At 40.1% G+C, this 24,255-nt stretch overlaps 1 protein-coding gene across 2 annotated transcripts in view; it reads left to right on the top strand.

Moving 5' to 3' along the window:
- Nucleotides 1-24,255, top strand: part of LRBA (LPS responsive beige-like anchor protein) — a 970,380-nt gene that overhangs the window by 847,916 nt on the left and 98,209 nt on the right. For both annotated transcript variants that reach the window (XM_089670467.1, XM_089670468.1), the window contains exon 48: nucleotides 15,219-15,308. In XM_089670467.1, the coding sequence (XP_089526593.1) occupies nucleotides 15,219-15,308 (90 nt within the window). The remainder of the gene's footprint in view (nucleotides 1-15,218; nucleotides 15,309-24,255) is intronic.

Consider the following 24,255-nt stretch of genomic DNA (forward strand, 5'->3'; position numbering starts at 1 on the left):
GGGTATATGGGAATTTCTCAAGTGGGGAGATAGCCATTTTGGATTCCGGGGAGAAAATCAGGATTACATGTAATATGATTCAAAGGACTAGAAGTAGCGGAAGTCTGTAAGCTGGAGAATATGTAGTGAAAGGAACATGTGTTTTATTAATGAATGCAACATAATTTGTGGGAGCATTGTATTAAGAGGGATCAATGGATAGGTTCAGGATTAGAGTATTGGTGTCATCAGCTTCTAATGTAACCCAGTCTTTATGGTTAGAGTGCAAGTGTGGACGACTGGTTGTGCCATTTTGAGTTTTGGCATAATCAATCCACGAGATTGCTTAGGTTTGGCTTTGGTATAAATTTGGATTGGAGTAGGTGGCTAAAATGATAGCCAGTCAGAATTGTCAGAAGTAAATATTATAAGCTAAGCATGATGTTCTACTGCTGTGCATCTGAGTCAAGATAGGTATGTTAATCAATCTGCTAGGGCAGAGGGAAGTAATATCTCATGAAGATTTTGCAAGAAGAGCAATATCCAGTTATCTAATTAAGTGACTTTCCCAGTTGAATGGAAAAGATTTATTTAGAGAGGATGGAGAGAGGGTGACATTGGGGACAACAGATTTTGTGAAATAATCAAAGGCCTTAACAGGGTAAGAAAGAGGTACATAAGGTTGAAATATGAAGAATAAGAGGCAAAGATACCAGCAATCCAAATAAATGGGTTTACTGTAAAACATTTATTTGAAGTGCTGGTGACTTTGCCTCTGGCTCTGGCACAGCACCATCCATAGCATTCATTTCAAGCACCCATCATTACAAGGTAGAGTGCTAAGAAGAGTGCAGGTTTTATCTGGACTTAATGGAAGAATAAAAGGTGATCTGCAAATGTGGGTGCTCATTATTCTTTTTTTCCTGTGGTTGGCATGAATTGAGTAATGCTGGTTAATTGTACAAATAAAAGGTTTTGAGAGTCAAGATTAAAGGGAGTGGTGAAAGAGGGAATTCCTGGTGGGTACCATTTTGTGTTGTGAACAGATTAAATAAACACTGTTAGCGTGGATCTGGGCTGTGAAGAAGCATAAGGACCAAATACATGAGGTCATGCTGGGTTGGAGCCCCACGCATTTTATGGATGGGAGAAGTCTCTTGATTCCTTGCTTCTGCATCAAATGGCAGACATTGATCTCCTATTTTGATTATATCCCATGATTCTAACTCTGGTATAACTGCCTCTTTTATTTAATGCTAAAACATTACATTAATTTCATATTTGCTATTTGTAGCATGTCACTACTTAACTATTGGGCAGCACAGTGGCTAAATGGTTAGCACTTCCGCCTGGCAGTAATAGGGTCGTTGGTTCGAATCCCAGCCACGGCACCACCTGCCTGGAGTTTGCATGTTCTCCATGTGGCTGCGTGGGTTTCCTCCGGGTACTCCGGTTTCCTCCCACACTCCAAAGACATGCTGGTAGGTTAACTGGCTCCTGTCTAAATTGGCCCTAATATGTGTATGTATGAATGTAAGTTAGGGACCTTAGATTGTACACCCCTTTAGGGACTGATGTGAATGTGCAATATATATGTAAAGCACTGTGTAAATTGACGGCACTATATACAGTCGGGTCCATAAATATTGGGACATCGACACAATTCTAACATTTTTGGCTCTATACACCACCACAATGGATTTGAAATGAAACGAACAAGATGTGCTTTAACTGCAGACTGTCAGCTTTAATTTGAACCATCCAAATCAGGTGAACGGTGTAGGAATTACAACAGTTTGCATATGTGCCTCCCACTTGTTAAGGGACCAAAAGTAATGGGACAGAATAATAATCATAAATCAAACTTTTGCTTTTTAATACTTGGTTGCAAATCCTTTGCAGTCAATTACAGCCTGAAGTGTGGAGCGCATAGACATCACCAGATGCTGGGTTTCATCCCTGGTGATGCTCTGCCAGGCCTCTACTGCAACTGTCTTCAGTTCCTGCTTTTTCTTGGGGCATTTTCCCTTCAGTTTGGTCTTCAGCAAGTGAAATGCATGCTCAATCGGATTCAGGTCAGGTGATGGACTTGGCCATTGCAGAACATTCCACTTCTTTCCCTTAAAAAACTCTTTGGTTGCTTTTGCAGTATGCTTTTGGTCATTGTCCATCTGCACTGTGAAGCGGCATCCAATGAGTTCTGAAGCATTTGGCTGAATATGAGCAGATAATATTGCCCGAAACACTTCAGAATTCATCCTGCTGCTTTTGTCAGCAGTCACATCATCAATAAGTACAAGAGAACCAGTTCCATTGGCAGCCATACATGCCCACGCCATGACACTACCACCACCATGCTTCACTGATGAGGTGGTATGCTTAGGATCATGAGCAGTTCCTTTCCTTCTCCATACTCTTCTCTTCCCATCACTCTGGTACAAGTTGATCTCGGTCTCATCTGTCCATAGGATGTTGTTCCAGAACTGTGAAGGCTTTTTTAGATGTCGTTTGGCAAACTCTAATCTGGCCTTCCTGTTTTTGAGGCTCACCAATGGTTTACATCTTGTGGTGAACCCTCTGTATTCACTCTGGTGAAGTCCTCTCTCAATTGGTGACTTTGACACACATACACCTACCTCCTGGAGAGTGTTCTTGATCTGGCCAACTGTTGTGAACGGTGTTTTCTTCACCAGGGAAAGAATTCTTCGGTCATCCACCACAGTTGTTTTCCATGGTCTTCTGGGTCTTTTGGTGTTGCTGAGCTCACCGGTGCGTTCCTTCTTTTTAGGAATGTTCCAAACAGTTGTTTTGGCCACGCCTAATGTTTTTGCTATCTCTCTGATGGGTTTGTTTTGTTTTTTCAGTCTAATGATGGCTTGCTTCACTGATAGTGACAGCTCTTTGGATCTCATCTTGAGAGTTGATAGCAACACATTCCAAATGCAAATAGCACACTTGAAATGAACTCTGGACCTTTTATCTGCTCATTGTAATTGGGATAATGAGGGAATAACACACACCTGGCCATGGAACAGCCGAGAAGCCAATTGTCCCATTACTTTTGGTCCCTTAACAAGTGGGAGGCACATATGCAAACTGTTGTAATTCCTACACCGTTCACCTGATTTAGATGTAAATACCCTCAAATTAAAGCTGACAGTCTGCAGTTAAAGCACATCTTGTTTGTTTCATTTCAAATCCATTGTGGTGGTGTATAGAGCCACAAATGCTAGAATTGTGTCGATGTCCCAATATTTATGGACCTGACTGTAAGTACCTGAAATAAATAATAAATAAATATTCTATTGTTGAATGTTCACTTTGGAGCTAATGCATGGAGTGTGGGCTTGGGAAATATTTCCTGCTGCGCATAGAAGCCAATCCACTTCTGCCTGATATTTATGCAGCTTAGGTTTAAAATCTGAAACAAGGTTTCTCGAAGAACAAGAAATGTTTCATATAGCACACTTTTCTCATACATCAGCCTCCTTGTGTCCAGTATCCAGAGCAGAAGGTGTTTAAACCAAGCACTTAAAGACATAGACTTTGTTTGAAATTATCCATAATTTCATTGCCTCAGAATGCCATTGAGTGACATGTGCTGTATTTCTCTTGCCTGTGTCTGCTTTGACTAGCTAGTTTGTCTCAGACTGGCAGTCAGGATTATATTTTAGTCCTCCCAGCAGATGTAACTGTCAAGTACAATTCTGTTTTTTTTTCCTATCCGTACCTTACCTAGATATTGGAAAACATTATTTAGCAGTGTTAAATTATTCTTCATTAGTCTTTTTAATCATTAAGCTTAACATAAATGTTATACTGTATATAATGTAAGCTACTGAAAAACAGTGAAACACCTGTTATGTTTCAGACATGAACATTACATCTAATGTTTTGATGCAATTGCTTTATTTAGGCCAAAACAAACTAGTAGGTATGGATTGTACCATTAATTATAAATGATAAATAGGAAATACAAAGATTTTCCAGTGGTAACATTTCTTAAAATGTAGTAATTACTTTAATTTGTGCTATGTTAGATGAACTTGCCTGGACACAGGTACTCTTCTGCTTATTTAGTTTATGGTGGCTTTTTGGGTGGCTGAAAGATGATGTCTCATTAATATGTTTGATTTTGGCCATAACTGCATAACTGTATGTGTTGTGATATTGTGAGTAATCCAACACCCACAGAAAAGTTATGAGTTAGGTCAATTAAGCATTTTATTGTTGCAGTTCATAGTAGGGATTTTGCTATTTAATTGCTGTTTTCGATACATGAGAGGTCACAGAGCTTTTATGGATTAGATTGCCTATAAAATGTCTATGCTCAGCATCCTACCTTTTCCTGTTATAGTTGGTCTGTTTTCATTTCTCTATTCACAGCCTTAGTTCTCTCAGACGGTCATGAAAATAGCAAATTTTACATTTGTGTCTGCAAAGAAAAAGCAACAAACCTATGTGTTTACCTTAACTGTCTCCATATGTGCAGCATGTTCTTGGCTCCCTTAATCCACTGACCTCTGCTGGGAGCTTTGTCTTGCTATACAAACCGTTCTCCCTCCAGATTACAGAATGTTGTCCATCCCTATCAGTAACAAGTAAGGCCAAATATAATAAATTTAGGGATGTCAAGTCTATATAATCCTTATTTTTCGTTTATTAAAGCAAAGTTATGCTCAAATATTAAAGCTATTTTAACAATTCGAAATGGATAAAGAGTAATCCGATGACTGAAATGTCTTTTTCTGGAGAAGATGCTATTGCAGCCTCCCACAGTGCTATTTATGTGACTAAAATCCAAAGGATTTGTTAATGAAATTTCTCCCCAAAGAGAACCACTCATTAATAGCCATGCTTCATAACAATCAAAAGGGCACATTGCTACTTTCACGTTTCCTCATGTGACCTAAAGCCAAAGCAGATAACACAATCTGGTTTCTGGCTATAGGGAGCATTTTGAGTGTCTAATTTCTGCTGCAGGCTTGCAGTGAGACCAGTGGATCAACAAGAAACAACACAGTGTATCACTATTACGTAGCAAACAGTATCTACTTATGTAATGAGAAGATACGGCTGCCCTTATGCACATAAAAATTACAAACTATACATAGAGACAAGATACATGACAACACAGATATTTCACATGAAGATAACCTCTTTCACATTAGCTAACAGTTTTGCTACCATTGGCATCATTTTGAGTAAATTTGTTAATAGAGTTTTTTTCGTAGAATCCCCTAGGGTATGCAGGGCAAAGAAATACCCTCGCATTTACCCTTTAAAGGCTTTGTAATGGAAATATAGGAGAACTCATGTGCATCTGTTAGCTTTCAGCTGTGTTCTATGAGATTTACCCTCAAGGGGTTCATCATCTAATTCCAGTTAGGCTTTACCTTATTCAGTTAAACCTCTCCATATTAAAAATATATATATATTGCAGTGCTCTTTAGGTGATTAATAGAATGATTAATATCAGGGCACACCAAATATATTTAATAAGTCTGTAAACAATTATCTAGAATAACAGAGAATATTGTATATACACCTGAATAAAACAGCTAAGTATTCCTGCGATGAAAGTCCAAAAGAATAATTAATTTGTGAGAAATTGTCGTGTTTCCACAAACAATTACTTTCTTCCGCCACCAGAAGAAGCTACTTATCAAATGGATATGACCCCTAATAAAATAAAACTCCCTTTGCCAAAAACTCTCATCAGCTCTGCAATAATTTAAAAGATATTCCATAATAAAGTCCTGGCCGCTGATGATGTCATCTGCTGACGAAACGCGTCAGCCTTAGGAGCTAACGTCATCATGCCATCCAGAGTGAGCGGCTTTGGGTTTTTAAACCTGTATGCTGTAATACTTCTCTATGTTTGATTAACCTTTGATTATAATTCATACAAATCTGCTGTTTTACACTTTGTGGAGTCACCTTTCTTCCCTTTTGTATGATCTATATTATGGTATATTCTCGAGTTTTTACTGAGCTGATGGGAGATTGCTGCAAAGGTTGTTTTACTTTATTATGGCATGCTTTCTGAGACATCTTTGAGCTGGAGGGAAATCGCTGAAAGGCTGTTAATCATATTATGACCCATTGTCACACTGTCAGGGCAGGGCTGTGGAACGGACAGGTAGGCCTAGTGGCAGGGTAACGCACTGGCTGACGACAACCACCACCAACAGACCGAAGTCCCTCAGGGCGCGGAGTCTAAGTCCCAGGCTGCCCTTCACCAGGGCCCCTGATGGTGGGGATGGACTTGACACAGCCAGGAACCAGGTCGCGGCCCCCGAGATACCCCGGCTGCGGTAATGGCCGCCGCCAATGGCGTGTAGCTGGTGAGAATGACAATAGCGTAGTCAGGCAAGCTGGGTCAACAACAATGGGACAAAACAGTACAGAACAGTAGACAGAGAATCACAGGTCACGGGCCGGGTTCAGCAACGGAAGGTCAGATCGAAGGAAAACACAGAGAATGGTCTAGTCACAAGCCGAGTCAAATACCAGAAGAGTCGCGAGCATATACACAGAGCTGTAGCAAGACAAAGACACAAGACACAAGTGCAAAGAGCATGTGCGGATCACAGGCTTATATGTACTCAGCCACACCCCTCTGGGGGATGGACCTCAGAGACCTGAAGGCATAAAAGCTTCCCACCATGCTCAGCAGAAATCCAAGATGGATGCCAGCACATGGATTAACATAACCTCTGGGAAAAGGTAGGACCTTGACACACACAAGTACATATGACCTCAGATATTTAGGGGTCATATCCATTTAGTTAAACAGCTTTTATATTCTTCTGGTCACTTTTTGTTGAATATTCATTTCTCACTCATTGATTTTTTTTAGACTCACTGTAGCATTACTTGATTGTTTTATTCACAGGTTTATACCAATATTCTTAATTATTTTAGATGATTGTTTACAGGATTATTAGGTATATTTGGTGTGTCATGATATTAATAACATAAAGGAGTAACATTGCAATATTTTGTTTTTGAAAATATGTGATATCTATGTATTTGGGTATTTCGCAAGCAGCTTCTCACTATTAATGTTTTATTATTTTTTGTTTTTGAATAGTGAAAGCATGATTTATAATAACGGTCTTCATAGGTATACTAGACCCCCAGCTCTTGACTATTTGGGATTGAACAAATAAGATATTTGTTTGTATAAGATATGTAGGAATACTCTTCCATATCAACATATGATGACCATTGACACGATATTTGTTATGCTGTGCTTACATTTAGAACACGTCTAAGGCCCCATCCACACCTGCGTGTGTTGCAGTGTTTTTCTCTTTGCCTGATTAAGCTAAACATGTAAAATCCCATTGCTTGTATTTGATTAATGACATAAATGAGCATAATCAGGCATTTTTGGCCCAGTAGGTTTTAATGGAAGTGCCTGTAAACATGCGACACACATTTTCATACCTGAAAAACTCCTGCCCTCCTCTAGAACTGTTTTTATTCCCTTGCCCTGCTCAAGAAACAAGTATCTGAAGCAGGGCTGCTGCCAGTACAAGACTGCTTAGGCAGCTGCCTTAGGGTGCCTGGATATGGGGGAGCATAAAATGTGAATCCCTCTAACCAAAACAGAGATGTCAGAATGAAGGGAGGAGGGAGCTCTCAGGACTCTCTGTGACCAATGAGGGTCCCCATCCCCCTCTCCTCTGCTTCATCCCAATCCTCATCACCTATTTTATGACCAGGGAGAGCCACTGGCTGCGATATCCAGGGACGTGTGCTCTCCATCCATCCCAGCCCTGCCCCCAGAGTGTGACATCACCACCCCTGACCCCAACCCGTCCACAGACATGGGTGCAGAGTGATCAGGCTGGATGACCAGTGATGTGGAGTGCCATCCTCATCCTCCTCCTTCCTGAGCTGCCAACTCATACCTTCTCGAGGGCCCCTCCCACCCACCCTGATCCTACCAGGTGGTGAGTGCTACTGTCCCAAGTATCAATCGCTACAGAATCACATTGCTCTGTTTGAGTCTGGGACTGGGGGTGAGGGATCAGGAGAGTGAGAATCAGAATGACAATATAAAGTAATGGGGTGGGGAGAAGGTAAGAAGTGATGGAAGGGAGAGGGAGAGAAAGATCTTCATGAGGTTGACAGTAAGGAAGATAATTGAGATGATTGAAGGGGAGTAAGAAAGTGATGGTGAGGATAATAAGGATGGGTATTACAGTGATGGAGATGTTTTTTGGTTGTCTTCTTTTTTCTGTAAGTTAAACTCTCTGAGCACCAGAATCACTATAGCTTCATAGAGCTCAAATAAAGTGTATGCCATATGGGGTTGGGGAGTTGCATTGTGGAGTGGGGGGGCAGCAAAATGCACCTTTGCCTATATAGACAAAAATCCTTGCACCGGCCTTGACCTGAAGCTTCACTTGCACAAAGTTAAAAGCTTAAAAAAGCTTGTTAAAAGCATTAAAAAATAAAAATACAAAAAAAAGGCGCCCAAATAACACTTGAAAAGAGTCACAAGTGAACACGCTCTGCTCTGGTGTTAATGTGAGCTTAAACACGCACAAGCCAACAGCTGGGCTCATTCTTGTTATAAATTTGCTGCTTTGCTTATTACCTTCCAAAATTGTAATAAAATGTATTCAATAGGTTATTCTAAATTACTAAATTATTTGTAGTATTGGAAATATATAGACACATCTGCAGAACACAAAAAGCTTGGTTTTCTGCCTCTTTCCCCATCATGACTGCTTTCTAAGTGTTTTTTACAGTATTTCATGAATATTCTTTGCAAATCAGAAAAAAGAGAGGGAACAGTGAGCGCTTAAAGGTAGGAGCAGCTGGCATTAAAGGCAACAAACTCAATAACAGAAATTCAATAAAGATTGTGCAGCTCTGACATTAAAGTGCACAAAACAATATGAAGTGAAAAATCATACAATGAAAATGATTATATACACTTAGTGGATATAATCTCAACCACATAGACGCTAAATAAAATCTAAATATAAATTAAGTATAAACATACATACAGCTGGTAAAACAAGTATTGAACTCCTCACCATTTTGCTCTGTTAATCATATTTCTAAAGATGCTATGGCATGAAATTTTCAGTACATGTTGGTAACAACCCATGCAATCCACACATACAAAGAAACCAAAACAAATAAGTTCCAAAATGAAGTTGTGTGTATGGGAAAAAGTATTGAACACATGAAGAAAGGGAGGTGCAAAAAGGCATGGAAAGCCAAAACACTAGCTGAAATCTATCAGTAAATAGAAAAGCAATCCTGCCCCTTGTCAGTGCAAATTAATATAGCTGGTTCAATCTCAACTGATGGCCTATAAAAAGGTAACTCATTACCAAGGTGTCACGCAAGAACAAGAAAAGCAAAGAGTTCTCTCAAAACCTTTGCAACCTTATTGTTGCAAAACATAAAGATGGCATTGGTTCCAGAAGGATTTCTGAACTTCTGAATGTTCCAGTGAGCACTATTGGGACCATAATCCAGAAGTGGAAAGAACATCATTTCACCATAAACCGGCCACAACCAGGTGCTCCTTGCAAGATTTCTGACAGAGGAGTGAAAAGAATTATCAGAATTGTCCAAGAGCCAAGGACCACTTGTAGAGCGCTTCAGAAAGACCTGGAATTAGCAGGTACAATTGTTTCAAAGAAAACAATAAGTAATGCATTCAACCACCATGGCCTGTATGCACGCTCACCATGCAATACTCTATTGCTGAAGAAAAAGCATGTTGAAGCTAGTTTAAAGTTTTTCTGCACAACATTTAGACAAGTCTGTGAAATACTGATAGAATATAGTCTGGCCAGATGAGACCATGTTTGGAGGTCAAATGGCATTGCACATCACCCCAAAAAACCCATACCAACGGTGAAGTTTGGAGGTGGGAGCATCATGGTGTAGAGCTGTTTTTTCAACATACGGTACTGGCAAGGAAGGATTGATGGAAAAATGTACCAAGAAATTCTTGATAAAAATATCTGCTGCCATCTCAGAATGATTTAGACAAAATAAATGAGGGTGGGCATTTCAGCAAGAAAATGATCCCAAACACAAAGCCAAGGAAACTCTCAATAGGTTTCAAAGAAAGGAAATAAAGCTGCTAGAATGGCCCAGCCAATCACCTGACTTGAAGCCAGTAGAAAATCTATGGAAAGAACTAAAGATAGGAGTTCATAGAAGAGGACCACAGAACCTTCAAGATTTGAAGACTGTGTGGAAGAATGCTCCAAAATCACAACTGAGTAATGCATGCAACTAGTTTCTCCATGCAGGAAGTGTCTTGTAGCTGTCATTACCAACAAAGGATTTTGTACCAAATTTTAAATAAATTTCAGTTCGCGTGTTCCATACTTTTTTCCTGTGTCATTCCATTTTATTACCCATAACATCATTTCTGAACTTATTGTTTTGGTTTCTTGCATGGCTTGTTACCGACATGTGGAGAAAATTTCATGTCAATAGCACCTTTAGAGATCTATTTACTGAGAAAAATGGTGACATGTTCAATACTTATTTTACCCGCTGTGTGTGTGTTTGTATGTATATGTGTGTGTGTAATATAAATATATATATATATATATATATATATGCACGCAGTATGTGTGTATGTGTATATATATATATACAGTCAGGTCCATAAATATTGGGACATCGACACAATTCTAACATTTTTGGCTCTATACACCACCACAATAGATTTGATATGAAACGAATAAGATGTGCTTTAACTTCAGACTGTCAGCTTTAATTTGAGGGTATTTACATCCAAATCAGGTGAACGGTGTAGGAAGTACAACAGTTTGCATATGTGCCTACCATTTGTTAAGGGACCAAAAGTAATGGGACAGAATAATAATCATAAATCAAACTTTCACTTTTTAATACTTGGTTGCAAATCCTTTGCAGTCAATTACAGCCTGAAGTCTGGAACGCATAGACATCACCAGATGCTGGGTTTCATCCCTGGTGATGCTCTGCCAGGCCTCTACTGCAACTGTCTTCAGTTCCTGCTTGTTCTTGGGGCATTTTCCCTTCAGTTTTGTTTTTAGCAAGTGAAATGCATGCTCAATCGGATTCAGGTCAGGTGATTGACTTGGCCATTGCATAACATTCCACTTCTTTCCCTTAAAAAACTCTTTGGTTGCTTTTGCAGTATGCTTTGGGTCATTGTCCATCTGCACTGTGAAGCGGCGTCCAATGAGTTCTGAAGCATTTGGCTGAATATGAGCAGATAATATTGCCCGAAACACTTCAGAATTCATCCTGCTGCTTTTGTCAGCAGTCACATCATCAATAAATACAAGAGAACCATTGGCAGCCATACATGCCCACGCCATGACACTACCACCACCATGCTTCACTGATGAGGTGGTATGCTTAGGATCATGAGCAGTTACTTTCCTTCTCCATACTCTTCTCTTCCCATCATTCTCGTACAAGTTGATCTTGGTCTCATCTGTCCATAGAATGTTGTTCCAGAACTGTGAAGGCTTTTTTAGATGTCGTTTGGCAAACTCTAATCTGGCCTTCCTGTTTTTGAGGCTCACCAATGGTTTACATCTTGTGGTGAACCCTCTGTATTCACTCTGGTGAAGTCTTCTCTTGATTGTTGACTTTGACACACATACACCTACCTCCTGGAGAGTGTTCTTGATCTGGCCAACTGTTGTGAACGGTGTTTTCTTCACCAGGGAAAGAATTCTTCGGTCATCCACCACAGTTGTTTTCCGTGGTCTTCCAGGTCTTTTGGTGTTGCTGAGCTCACCGGTGCGTTCCTGTCAGGGAGCAAGGAGCCAGACACACAAGGAGGTGCAATTAAATATAGGTTTATTTACACAGAAACAAGGCAAGAGTCTATGCAAGTCCGACAGCAACAGCGGATGACTTGGTAGGACAGACGTTCTCCTGCCAAGGTCATCTTCCAGGATAATCAAGTCGAGAACCAGCGGGAATCGTAACCAAAGCCCGGGGTCAGAAGCCAGGAAGAATGGTCGCCAGACCCGGGGTCAGAAGCCAGGAAGAATCTTAGCCAAAGCCGAGTCGGTATCCAGGAGAGCAAAGAGTTAACTGAACAGGAGCTTGCTGCTGTGCAACAGACAGGACAGGAATGCAATGGACAGCTGCAAACAGCAGACTTAAATGTGATAAGCCGCCACCTCCTTGGAGGAGCCGCAGAGGGCTGAAAGCATAAAGGATCCAACAATGCTTTGCAGACCTAAGATGGATGCCAGCACATGGAGCAGCACAAGCCCTGAGGAAAGGTAGGACTTTGATAGTTCCTTCTTTTTAAGAATGTTCCAAACAGTTGTTTTGGCCACGCCTAATGTTTTTACTATCTCTGATGGGTTTTTGTTTTTTCAGCCTAATGATGGCTTGCTTCACTGATAGTGACAGCTCTTTGGATCTCATCTTGAGAGTTGACAGCAACAGATTCCAAATGCAAATAGCACACTTGAAATGAACTCTGGACCTTTTATCTACTCGTAATTGTAATAATGAGGGAATAACACACACCTGGCCATGGAACAGCTGAGAAGCCAATTGTCCCATTACTTTTGGTCCCTTAACAAGTGGGAGGCACATATGCAAACTGTTGTAATTCCTACACCGTTCACCTGATTTGGATGTAAATACCCTCAAATTAAAGCTGACAGTCTGAAGTTAAAGCACATCTTATTCGTTTCATATCAAATCCATTGTGGTGGTGTATAGAGCCAAAAATGTTAGAATTGTGTCGATGTCCCAATATTTATGGACCTGACTGTGTGTATATGTATGTCTGTGTGTGTGTGTGTGTCTGTGTGTGTGTGTGTGTGTATATATATATATATATATATATATATATATATATATATATATATATATATATTGCTCCAAAATATTACAGATACACTTTTTAATCCGAGTATAGCATCAAGTCAAATAAACTCCTGGGATATTGATCTGGTCAGTTAAGTAGCAGAGGGGGTTGTTAATCAGTTTCAGCTGCTTTGGTGTTAATGAAATTAACAGCAGGTGCAGTAGATGGACAACAATATGACGACCCCCCCCAAAACAGGAATGATTTTTACAGGTGAAGGCCACTGGCATTTTTTTCCCTACTCATCTTTTCTGACCGTTTTTCACTAGTTTCACATTTGGCTAGGGTCAGTGTCACTACTGGTAGTATGAGGCCTGTTCCCTACAGAGGTTGCACAGGCTGTGTAACTCCTCCAGGATGCCACATCAATGTGTGCCATTGCCAGAAGGTTTGCTGTGTCTCCCAGCACAGTCTCAAGAGCATGAAGGAGATTCCAGGAAACAGGCTGTTACTCTAGGAGAGCTGGACAGCGCCATAGAAGGTCCTTAACCCATCAGTAGGACAGGTATCTGCTCCTTTGTGCAAGGAGAAACAGGATGAGCACTGCCAGAGCCCTACAAAATGACCTCCAACAGGTCACTGGTGTGAATGTCTCTGACCAAGCAATCAGAAACGGACTTCATGAGGGTGGCCTGAGGGCCCGACATCCTCAATGGGCCCTGTACTCACTGCCTGGCACCATAGAGCTCAATTGGCATTTGCATTTGAACACCAGAATTTGCAGGTCCACCACTGGCGCCGTGTGCATTTCACAGATGAGAACAGGTTTACCCTGAGCACATGTGACAGACATGAAAGAGTCTGGCCGTGGAGAATGTTATTCTGCCTGTAACATTCAGCATGACCATTTTGTTGGTGGGTCCATGATGGTCTGGGGAGGCATGTCCATGGAGGGACGCACATACCTCTACAGGCTAGACAACAGAACCTTGACTGCCATTAGGTATCCATTGTCAGACTCTACACTGGTGCAGTGGGTCCTGGGTTCCTCCTGGTGCGCGACCTCGTGCTGCAAGAGTATGCAGGCAGTTCCTGGAAGATGAAGGAATTGATACCATTGAATAACCCCCATGCTCACCTGACCTAAATCCAATAGAACACTTCTGGGATATCATGTTTCAGTCCATCTGACAACGCCAGGTTGCACCTCAGACTGTCCAAGAGCTCAGTGATGCCTTGGTTCAGATCTGGGAGGAAATGCCTCAGGGCTCCATTCGTCGTCTCGGTAGGAGAATGCCCCGATATTGTCAGGCATGCATACAAACACGCGGGGGCCATAAAATCTACTGAGTACATTTTTGAGTTGCTGCAATGAAATTTCAGCAAAATGGACTAGCCTGCTGCATCGTATTTTCATTTTGATTTTTGAGGTGCCTTTGAATTCAGTCCTCTGTATGTTGATAACTTTCATTTCCATCAAACAATGGGGCATTCTTACATTCCTAGCACATTTTACCCAGTCCATATCAGTATAGATATCCAGCATGATATTTTTACCCATTGAGATTTTTTGAACAGTGTTTATATGTGTCACGCCACCATTTTTGGATCTTGGAGTGGCAGCCATCTTTGTAAGTCCAGCCCGATTTCTTCTTATCATGCTGGTTTTATGCTATTTATTGGAGATCTAGTTTTAACAAATACTACACTATATATACTTCACATACTTCATTCTGGGATCCATGTGGTGAGCAATTCCCAGGCAGGCTCTGACCTTGATCCATGCTGAAGAGTGATCTGGGGAGGTCTTTGTGGATGTGAAGTGTTTGATCAGGGTTGTGCATGGAACAGTGAGCAAACTATAGTGGAGCACAAGTAGTGAAGACCTTGATTGATTTTGTCTTCTTCTCTGGACATTTATTTTTAATTTTTTTGCGAGGACTCTATATTCATCTTAGTGGTGTGTTTATACTTCATTTATATTTAGATTTTATTTAGCGTCTATGTAGTTGAGATTATATCGATTAAGTATATACAATAATTTTCATTGTATGAATTTTCACTTCATGAATATTCTTTGTTTTATTAACATTGTGATGAAGTTTATCTGCCGAGTTATGCATAGCTGAGGTAATCATCAGCAATCCAGGCAAAACACATAATTTCTGATTGTAATATCAGAGCCTGTTTCTGCTTAATATCACACAGCAGCATGGAGAGTTTTCTCATGAAAAGAATATGTAAGCTCCTAAAAATGACTTCACCAGAAATAGCAGTGCCAAGCTCCAGAACTATATAGAGGCCTTTTGGATATGGTACCAGTCAGGATTAACAAAATGTTGATTACTTATTACAACTCTTTCTCATCTCACTGACACTTGTTTTTGACTCTACATTTGTAATAATTTTCTAGGGTGTGGAGGCCCAGATCCGGAGTTTTGGACAGACCCCTTCACAGCTGTTAATAGAGCCACATCCCCCCAGGAGCTCAGCCATGCAAGTGGTAAGTAAATTTTGCAGAGTCCAAGCTAATACTGAAATATAATTACTACATTTCTTGTAAAGTGCCTAGTGGCATATATGCTGTATCAGTAGACAATAATCTATATAAGATCTTGCTAATTTAGTTGCCTTTTTTTCATTGGTATTTTTAAAAGTGAGTCTGCAATACTTCAAGCTTGAAGTACATTATTAGATTTGCTGTATGGTTAGAGGATATTCTATATGAGATCTTATTTTGAAATCTGAACCTATTGCCCTTTTATATTAGCATCCATTCAAATCTTGAAAAGCAATTACGTTCTAATAAAACTACACTGGCCAACCAGTTAGTGTTCATAAGCATTTTTCTGTTCAGAAAAATCTGAAATTATTTTTAATGGAACTTTCTTTCACTTTTACCTGTACCTCGTATACATACACTTTCTTAAAAAATGGCATAGGGTGCAAATGAAGAATCAGGTAAACATTTCCAGCTCCACTGATTAGGTTTTAGTACATCATTGATGTACAGTAATACTTCAGTAGAATAGTAGTATTTATACCATTGTACAACACAAATACTTACATATTGCTTATGGTTTGCAAAATGAAACTGGGAAGGAATGTTTTGAAGAGAATATTTTGTAACTCTGCTGGTGAACATAAAGACAACCGTGTCACCCAAATATGAAAAAAAATTATCAGGAACTAGTAAAATTCTTACTGAACCCACACTTTTCTTGTCTCATGGCTAGTAATGGCATACTAAGAATTAATAATGGACCAGTTTTGACAGGTACTGGCTGAACCTTTGGTATGTGATGACCAGCTCAGCAGTCTAGCTAGTGATCATTTTCTCCGGTTACTCTAGTTTTAAGATACAGTTCTAGACTGAATTTACATTGATACCTCTATTGTACAGTGCTGAGCAAACCCTTTGGCGCTATATAAACTCGATGTAATAATAATACCTCTACCCATCCTCATATTACAAAATAAGGTGGTGCCTTAAAGTGATGATGAATACCTTAACATTTATTTAAATCGGAGCTGCACCCAAAAGGGGAAGTTCCGCTTTAAGCTTTTGTCTCCCGATCCCCATTAAGTATTGGCACCTTTGAGGAGCGGGGGGGGAGTACCCAGATTTGACAGGTATCCACTCCCACTTCCACTGTTATCGCCTAGGCGATTGGAAACAGAAGTTGTCCTCCCCCCCCTCCCTCCCCGTAGTCTTCTGGGACACGTGGCAGGTCCCAGAAGACTACGGGGCCATTCACAAAGCCCATGCACAGTGGGCACCCGGCTGTGAAGCCGCAAGCTGTCACAGCCGAGTGCCCACACTGAAGATGTCGACACCAGGGAGAGAAGACGACCGGTGAAACCAGCGGTGGTGAGGACACTGCTGGACCGAGGGACAGGTAAGTGTCTGTATTTTAAGAGTCAGCAGCTACAGTTTTTTTGTAGCTGCTGAATTTTTTTTTTCAGGTGCAACTCCGCCACTTTAAGCCTAAGATAAAACAAAAATGTATGGTGATGGTTGGGATGGCTGTGTTTTTTCCACTTTTTCAGTCAAATTTGAGAAAATCCCACTTAATGTTTGTTGTGTACTCATTCACACAGCATACAAATACACTTAAAACACAGCATAATAAAAAAAAAATTAAATACATCCTACCAGTTAGATCTTTTTGAGGAGAAGGCCTCATCACACATTGTAAGCATTTCTAGACAGTCTTATTTATTTATTTCAGGTACTTATGTAGTGCCCTCAATTTGCGCAGCGCTTTACAAATATATTGTACATTCACATCAGTCCCTAACCCTCAAGGTGTGTACAATCTAAGGTCCCTAACTTACATACATACATACATACATACACATACTAGGGATAACTTAGACAGGATCCAATTAACCTACCAGCATGTCTTTGGAGTCTTCTAGTGTCTCTAGTGCATACACAGACTGGGAACCCAGTGAGCTATATCTCATACCATACAATGCAGCTTCTAAATAAAGTACCCCTTTGTTAAGAAAGACTGTGTTCTTGTACAATAATTTTTATTGAGAATAACATAAAAGAGAACATAAAATCTAAACTTCTGTGCAGGGAATACATACGATAAGGCACATATTATGGAACTATTAGGGAACTACGACCCCTGGGTATAAGACAGGGGTCGACACTGAGTACCTGGGTCCTTGGTCCCAGGGACTGGAGGGAGGGGCAGGAGGTGAGGACTAGTCAGACCAGACCTTATATGGGAAAAACAAAATAAAAAAAAAATCAAACTAAAGGGAAAGAGAAGAGGAGGGAGGGAGGAACAGAGAAAGAATAAAGGAATGTAAGGCAAGTAGAGTTCCCATAGACTACAAAGCAAGCGTGTTCAGAAAGACTGTGTTGAAATCTAGTTTACTCTAGTTTAGGACCAGGCTTTTTCTGGCACTTTTTGTTCACATAAAACAAATAGTTTTTTTTTTCTAGAAAATTACTTGGAACCCCCCAAACATATATTTTTTTAAAACCGAGGCCCTAGAAAATAAAATGGAGGGTTTTGCAAATTTTTATTTTATTTTTATATTTATTTTTTACACCGTATTTGCACAGCGGTTTTTCAAATATTTTTAAAGAAAAAAATACAAAAAAACACAATTTAACCCAAATTTATTGTAAAAAATAAACAATGTTATGTCCAGTAAATAGATACCAAACATGTCACGCTTTAAAATTGTGTATGTCCGTGCAGCGGCAACAAACGTAATCCATAGGTGACAATTTAAAAGCCTTCAGAGGTTACCACTTTAGATTTACAGAGGAGGCCTGGTGTTAGAATTGCTGCCCATGATCTGACATTCACGGTGATACCTCACGTGTGGGACGATCAGTGTTTGTCTGCTTGTGGGACCGGCACATGTGTTCGCCTTTGCGTGCATGGACGGGGGGGGGGGGCACTTTATTTTATTTCACACTATCACTTTAAAAAAATAAAAAATGTATTGCTGTCACAAAAAATTACCCCAAATCCCCCCTCTACCCTCAAAGGCATTCAATCACACCAAGGTTGGTGTGGTTGAATGCTTTTATTTTTTTTTAAATGGTGCTGTGTATTTCTGAGTAAACCAGAAGTGATGTCAGGTCATTGCTTCCTTTTTGCAATCTAATAGAGCCGAACAAAGGTGGTCCTTTCTTTGTTCAGCTCCATAACCAGCTGATGGTGGCACCAGCTAGTGGATCGGGACTCCCGGTGGGATGGGTGATCCTGTGAAAGTGGTGAAGGAGAAGGGGGGGGCGTCCCCTCCCGCTGCTTGTATTCGTGATCGTGAAGACCGGTGACATACCAGACAAGTGACTGGTCGGCAAGTGGTTACAATTGATAATGTAGAGCGGTGAGCACTGTACAGACAGGGTTAATTTTTTAAACTTTACTCTATAGCCCCATCCTAAACATTACTATGCAGGGAAAACTTACTAGGATTTTATAGCAGGTAAAAAGCACTTAAAAAGGTAACCAGAATTTTTTTTTTAAGGTATGCTATGTTAATGGGCACATGTAACAAATATAACTTGGGTGTTATCCAAATTTGGCTGCAAAAGAAGTTAAAGGATTAGTTTTAGGACTATGGAACACCTCCCCTCACCTGTTTTCCATAACTTAAGGGGCAGGTGTATTGTAGCCTACAGAGAGAACTTAGAACAATGCTTAATGGTGATTGTCAGCAGAGTCAAAGAGTACAGGACGTTATGTGCTCACAAGATTTCTGACATGATAACCAAGTATTTTTTTTGTTACACTTTTTGAACAGATTTAACAAAACACTTCATTGGTATATTTAACCAATTGAAAAAAAAACAATTATGAGAAATTAAACAGAAGTGTGGGAAACAAAAAAAATAGACATACATACTTACAGTACCTATATGGCTGCAGCATCAGATGCTGTAGCTGTCCCCCTGCTGGCTCTAAGAGCAGGACCTGGGTGAACACATGACCACTGATCACTCCATTCTCAATCTTCACTATGCAGAGAGCGGGGACTGTCAATTTCCACTCTCTGCTCTGCCCCTCCAGCACTAACTAGATCGCTGGCCAGGCACGTGGATTGATCGGCTGTTGGCTCTGTGACATTAGCCAACAGCGGGGTTTAGGTCGCTTTCCGCTGACTCTGGATCATAGGAGTGTAGAAATAATTGCACTTCTGTGACTCAGAAGAGAAGTTTGGCCAAAAACGTTTAGTCACACTTTTCTCTTCTCTATTAACCACTTGCCGTCCGCCTACTGTTTATGAACGGCAGGATGGTGGCACTCCAGGGGCGGGTTGCCGTTCATAAACGGCACCCGCCATTTCTAGCTGTGCGAGCTCCCTGGGAGCACGCAGCACCTCCGGACACAGTGAAACACTGATCATCGGACGGGACCTCTGTACGAGGTCCCGATCATGTGATCACTGATTGGCCAATCAGTGATCACATGCAAAGTAGTAAGCACTGCACTTGTGACTTCATTGCTTACTACGTGTGAAATCTGTGAATGATCACAGAGGTCACATGGTACAAGGCTATTCACAACAGCCTTGTACGATGTGACAAGCTGTGACCAATCACAGCTCACTCAGTAGTTCTCAATGGCTGCAAGAATGCAGACAGAGAGAATGAGAAATGATTGCTTTTACATCCTATATGGGTGTAAAAGCAATCACTGTAAAAAAAAAAAAAAAAAAAAAAATCTTCATCACCCCCCACAAGTAGTACAGTGTCCACATGGTGACACTGTACTGCTAGGGTGACAGTATGCAAATTTAAAAAAACAAATAATATAAAAAAAATAAAAATAAAAAAGTAAAAAAAAGTTTAAAAATTATAGTTTTTGGTTATAAACTAATTTGGCTTATTTTTTTTTTACTAAAAAGATAACGGAATACATTTCGGTCAAGATTTATGATGAAAGATTTATTTACAAAATTTTATAAGAAAAACACTTTTTTTCAAAATTTTTGGACATTTTCATTTACATTGCAAAAAAAATAAAAATCCCAGCGGTGAATAAATACCAAAATAAAGCTTTATCTGTTTAAAAAAAATGGTAAAAAATTCATATGGGTACAGTGTTGCATGATCGCACAATTGTCATTCAAAGTGTGATAGTGCTGAAAATTGCCCTGGACAGGAAGGGGGTAAAAGTGTCCGGACTTGAAGTGGTTAAAGTGTAAGGAAAAAGTCTATCCATTTGTGTGGTATTTATAAAATACATACTGTATTCTACTTCATAAGAAGTGGTATTACATAATATGTAGCCCTTCTGTTGAAACAATGGTCTACAGACAGGTACAGTGAGAGGGTGACTTGAGGATATAATAGAACATATGTGTGGTTGACAGAAAGTTGTGGAAATTGTGTTTAAATAGATCAAATTTAAAAGGCGATTATGTCTTTCTTGGCTCTAAATGGCAAGACAAGAATTCCTGGGTGGTGTGTAGAGGATTACGAGTAGATGACACATTTACACGCATTGGCTGTCTGCCACACTTGCTCAGTTTCCCTTCCTTGTTAACCTGTGTGTGGGACTCTGGATTTATTCATGGGGCTCAAGTTATTTTGCAGAGTTGTCTAGTTGTGTTTAAAATACCATTGTAACTGCTCATTTCATATCACTAGCTGCTGGAAGAGTACAGCCCATCGATGGAGTACTTAAGCTTGAACCTTTAATTGATGTAGGGAAACCAAAGGACTATCTCTGCGTTGAAAATTATTCTTCAAAACAAATTTAGATTTAATGAATGAATTTATCTTAATGCAGTTCTATATAGTTAAAAATGTCTATATTAATTCATGGATCTCAAGGAAAAAAAACATAAAGGATCTCTGACTTCTTGCACTATTATAAAACAATTTTGAAGTTTGCTAATTTTCAGCTATGATTTGGGGCTCACACACACAGGGCTTAAAATTTGCCTCTTTTGGCATTTGGCGGTTTTTCTGCCTGTAAATGCACCTCTAGGTTGGCCTATGTGTTCTTGCACGAATAGGCATTTACAGGTATATTAGAAGGGGAGCATTTACAAGCAGAAAAAAAAATAATCAGTATGTTCAGGAGAGGAGCTTTTGAGTAGAAAAAATGCTTAATGCACATAAACACATCTAAATGCACTTAAATACTAGAAGTGTTTAACACTTGAGCGTTCATTCATTCCAATGGCCGAGACTCTCAGTCCTCATGCACACATGATGTTTTTACAGCGGCTGTTTTTGGCTTTTGACTGTTTTTTTTTTCTACAGTCCGTAAACCCCCCATCATGTTATCCTATGTGTCCATGCACACATAGACTGTAATCAACGTTTTTTTGGCTGGAAAAAAAACCCAGGGCTAGTGGGTTTCTAGAGGAGTTTTTTTAGCTGGAAAAATGCTCTAACGGTGAAAAACGTGGCAAAGCACGCTAAAATGCCACAAACCGGCGTTTTTGGCTGTTTTTTTAAACAAAAAAATATATATTTTTTGGTAAAAATAACCTGAAAAAACGCAAACGTGGCAAAATGTTTCTAAATGCTAATGCAAAAACTCTTAAAAAAAAACAAAAAACCTTTAAACAGTTACCATTACCAGCATTATCAAAACACCCAGTATGCATGAGGGCTCAGACACATTCAACATATACAGGCCTAGTATACCCGCCCACATCCACTACAACTCCCTGTAGTTGATGGGAACTGTTGTTTCCTTTAACTGCAGATAGAGAGGAGAGGATATGATGTAATCCCTGCTGTTACAGCTCTCCTTGGCAGAGCAGATGCTGTTATCTTTTCACTTAGAGAGATGAGATTATGAAAATCCAATTAGACTTTTCTCCTAATGGGTAAGGATTTAAAAAAAATGTATTTACTCTTTAGTGTTTTGTGTAGGGGGGTGTACTAATGGGTGATGTTTTGCCTTTACTAGAGCTATTGTTCAAACATACTGTCCCGCACCTGTAAGCTGTTGCTTAGGACTGGTCGATTTACAGTGGTCTGACATGTCCCCTCAGGTTCAAAGCTACAGTGCTCTAATTGGTAAAGCTTTGTAGTTCTAACTCAGGGGGTCTGGTTGCCACTCTGTAGAGAGACATCCACTCTCACACAGAGAACAACAGTCAGGATATCTTAGGGATGCTGCAACTTCTTTAATGCAAAAGCATTAAGACTTGCAACATTTATTATTGCCTGTATGGTAAATGTATTTCAATTTATTTTGGCTAATTTTTGTACAGAGGACTTCACCTATTCTGACTTTCATTTCTACTGCTGCACTACATTCACATCTGTTGCTAATATTGTTTTTTTACGGCACCAAAGCCTGTGGGTAGACTGGTAGTAGATTTCACAAGCATGTATAATGTTAGCGTTTACCTATTCGCATATACTTGCACTTGAATGCCCTATACCACCACCTTCAAGGAGCAGACCAATGGGGTCCTGTAGGTCTTTTCAGATATGTTCTAATGCACCCCAGCAGCCCCTGAAGCACTATATTTTAAAAATCTCATCTTCCTCCTTTTTAGCTTCCCCAAATTATTGTTGACCAATGAGATGAGCTATCACAGCAAATTAGAGAGGAAAGAGGTGGGATTATGTGCCACATTCATCTGGGATGCTGGGATTTAAATGGGGACTCTACATTTTGAGGCTTCCAAAATGTACATGAACATTGAGCAATCTGCTACTGATGACGGTGGTAGTTTAGGACATAAGTATAGTCATAATAAAGAAACTGTCAACTCTCAGGGGGGTCTGGATAGTGCACATAAGCATAGAGAATATTTTTTTTTAAACTTGCATTTATCTTTGAACATCATGGAGTTGGTTTACTAAGTCATATAGGCTTTTCACTGCAAATTAATCTTCCCTTAGCATAGTGAAGCACTACCAACTTCCATCATCCAATCATGTACAAGAAAAAATACTTTTTTTTTTTTATATATTTATACTTTTTCCTTGCATAGGATTGGGTATTATTTAATTTTTGCCACATTCAGTAAGCTAAAGGTAATCACCCGTTCAAATTGAAATTCACTTGCAAAGTAAACCACCTACTTGCCTTTAATGAATTAACCTCCCACACTGACGCACACAGTGGCTGACAGAAACTTGTAGCCCATTTCTCCTATCAGTTTTGCCCTACCCAGAAATAGTCTACAGAGACCAAAAGCAGACTTTCAAAATTTGTCTGCAGGGTCCACTAACAGATCACGCTTTGCAAACCTCTTTACACTCTCCTAGGTACAATAATCTGTTTATCTATCTTGTGATCAGTTGACATACAGTGCATCCAGAAAGTATTCACTTCACAGCGCTTAACTTTTGCCACATTTTGTTATGTTACAGCCTTATTCCAAAATGGATTAAATAATTTTTCCTCAACATTCTACAAACAATACCCCATAATGACAACGTCAAAGAAGTTCGTTTTGAAATCTTTGCATTTTATTAAAAATAAAAAAAAAAAAAAAACACATGTACATAAGTATTCACAACCTGTGCCGTGACACTCAAAATTGAGCTCTGGTGCATCCTGTTCCCACTGATCATTCTTGAGATGTTATCCTAATTAAAAGGTATGCACTAATAACAAACTTATACAAAGGTGTATATCATCATCCAAAAAACATTAGTGTTTTAAATAAATAATTTTAGTGTCCAAACATAAATTACCGTATTTGCTGGCGTTGAAGACGACTTTTCAACCCGTGAAAATTTTTTGAAAAGTCGGGGGTTGTCTTATACGCCGGTATACGGCGAGCCGGTGTCAGGGCGGCACTTTTTCGAGGGGCGGCGCCGCCCCCCCTCCACCTCCAACGGACACCAAGTACAGGGGTGGGCAGAGGGGCTGCTGTACCTTACCTGGCTCCGGTCCCGGTCCCACGACGATCCGGTCCAGGAAGCGCGGCTGCTCCTTCTTTCAGTTCGGCCGCTCGATGGTCCCGCCGCCCGCTCGGCTCCGCCT

Source organism: Staurois parvus, unplaced genomic scaffold (assembly GCF_062004578.1).
Source record: "Staurois parvus isolate SC_StPar_1 unplaced genomic scaffold, SC_StPar_1.0 ptg000090l, whole genome shotgun sequence".
NCBI classification, from domain to species: Eukaryota; Metazoa; Chordata; class Amphibia; order Anura; family Ranidae; genus Staurois; species Staurois parvus.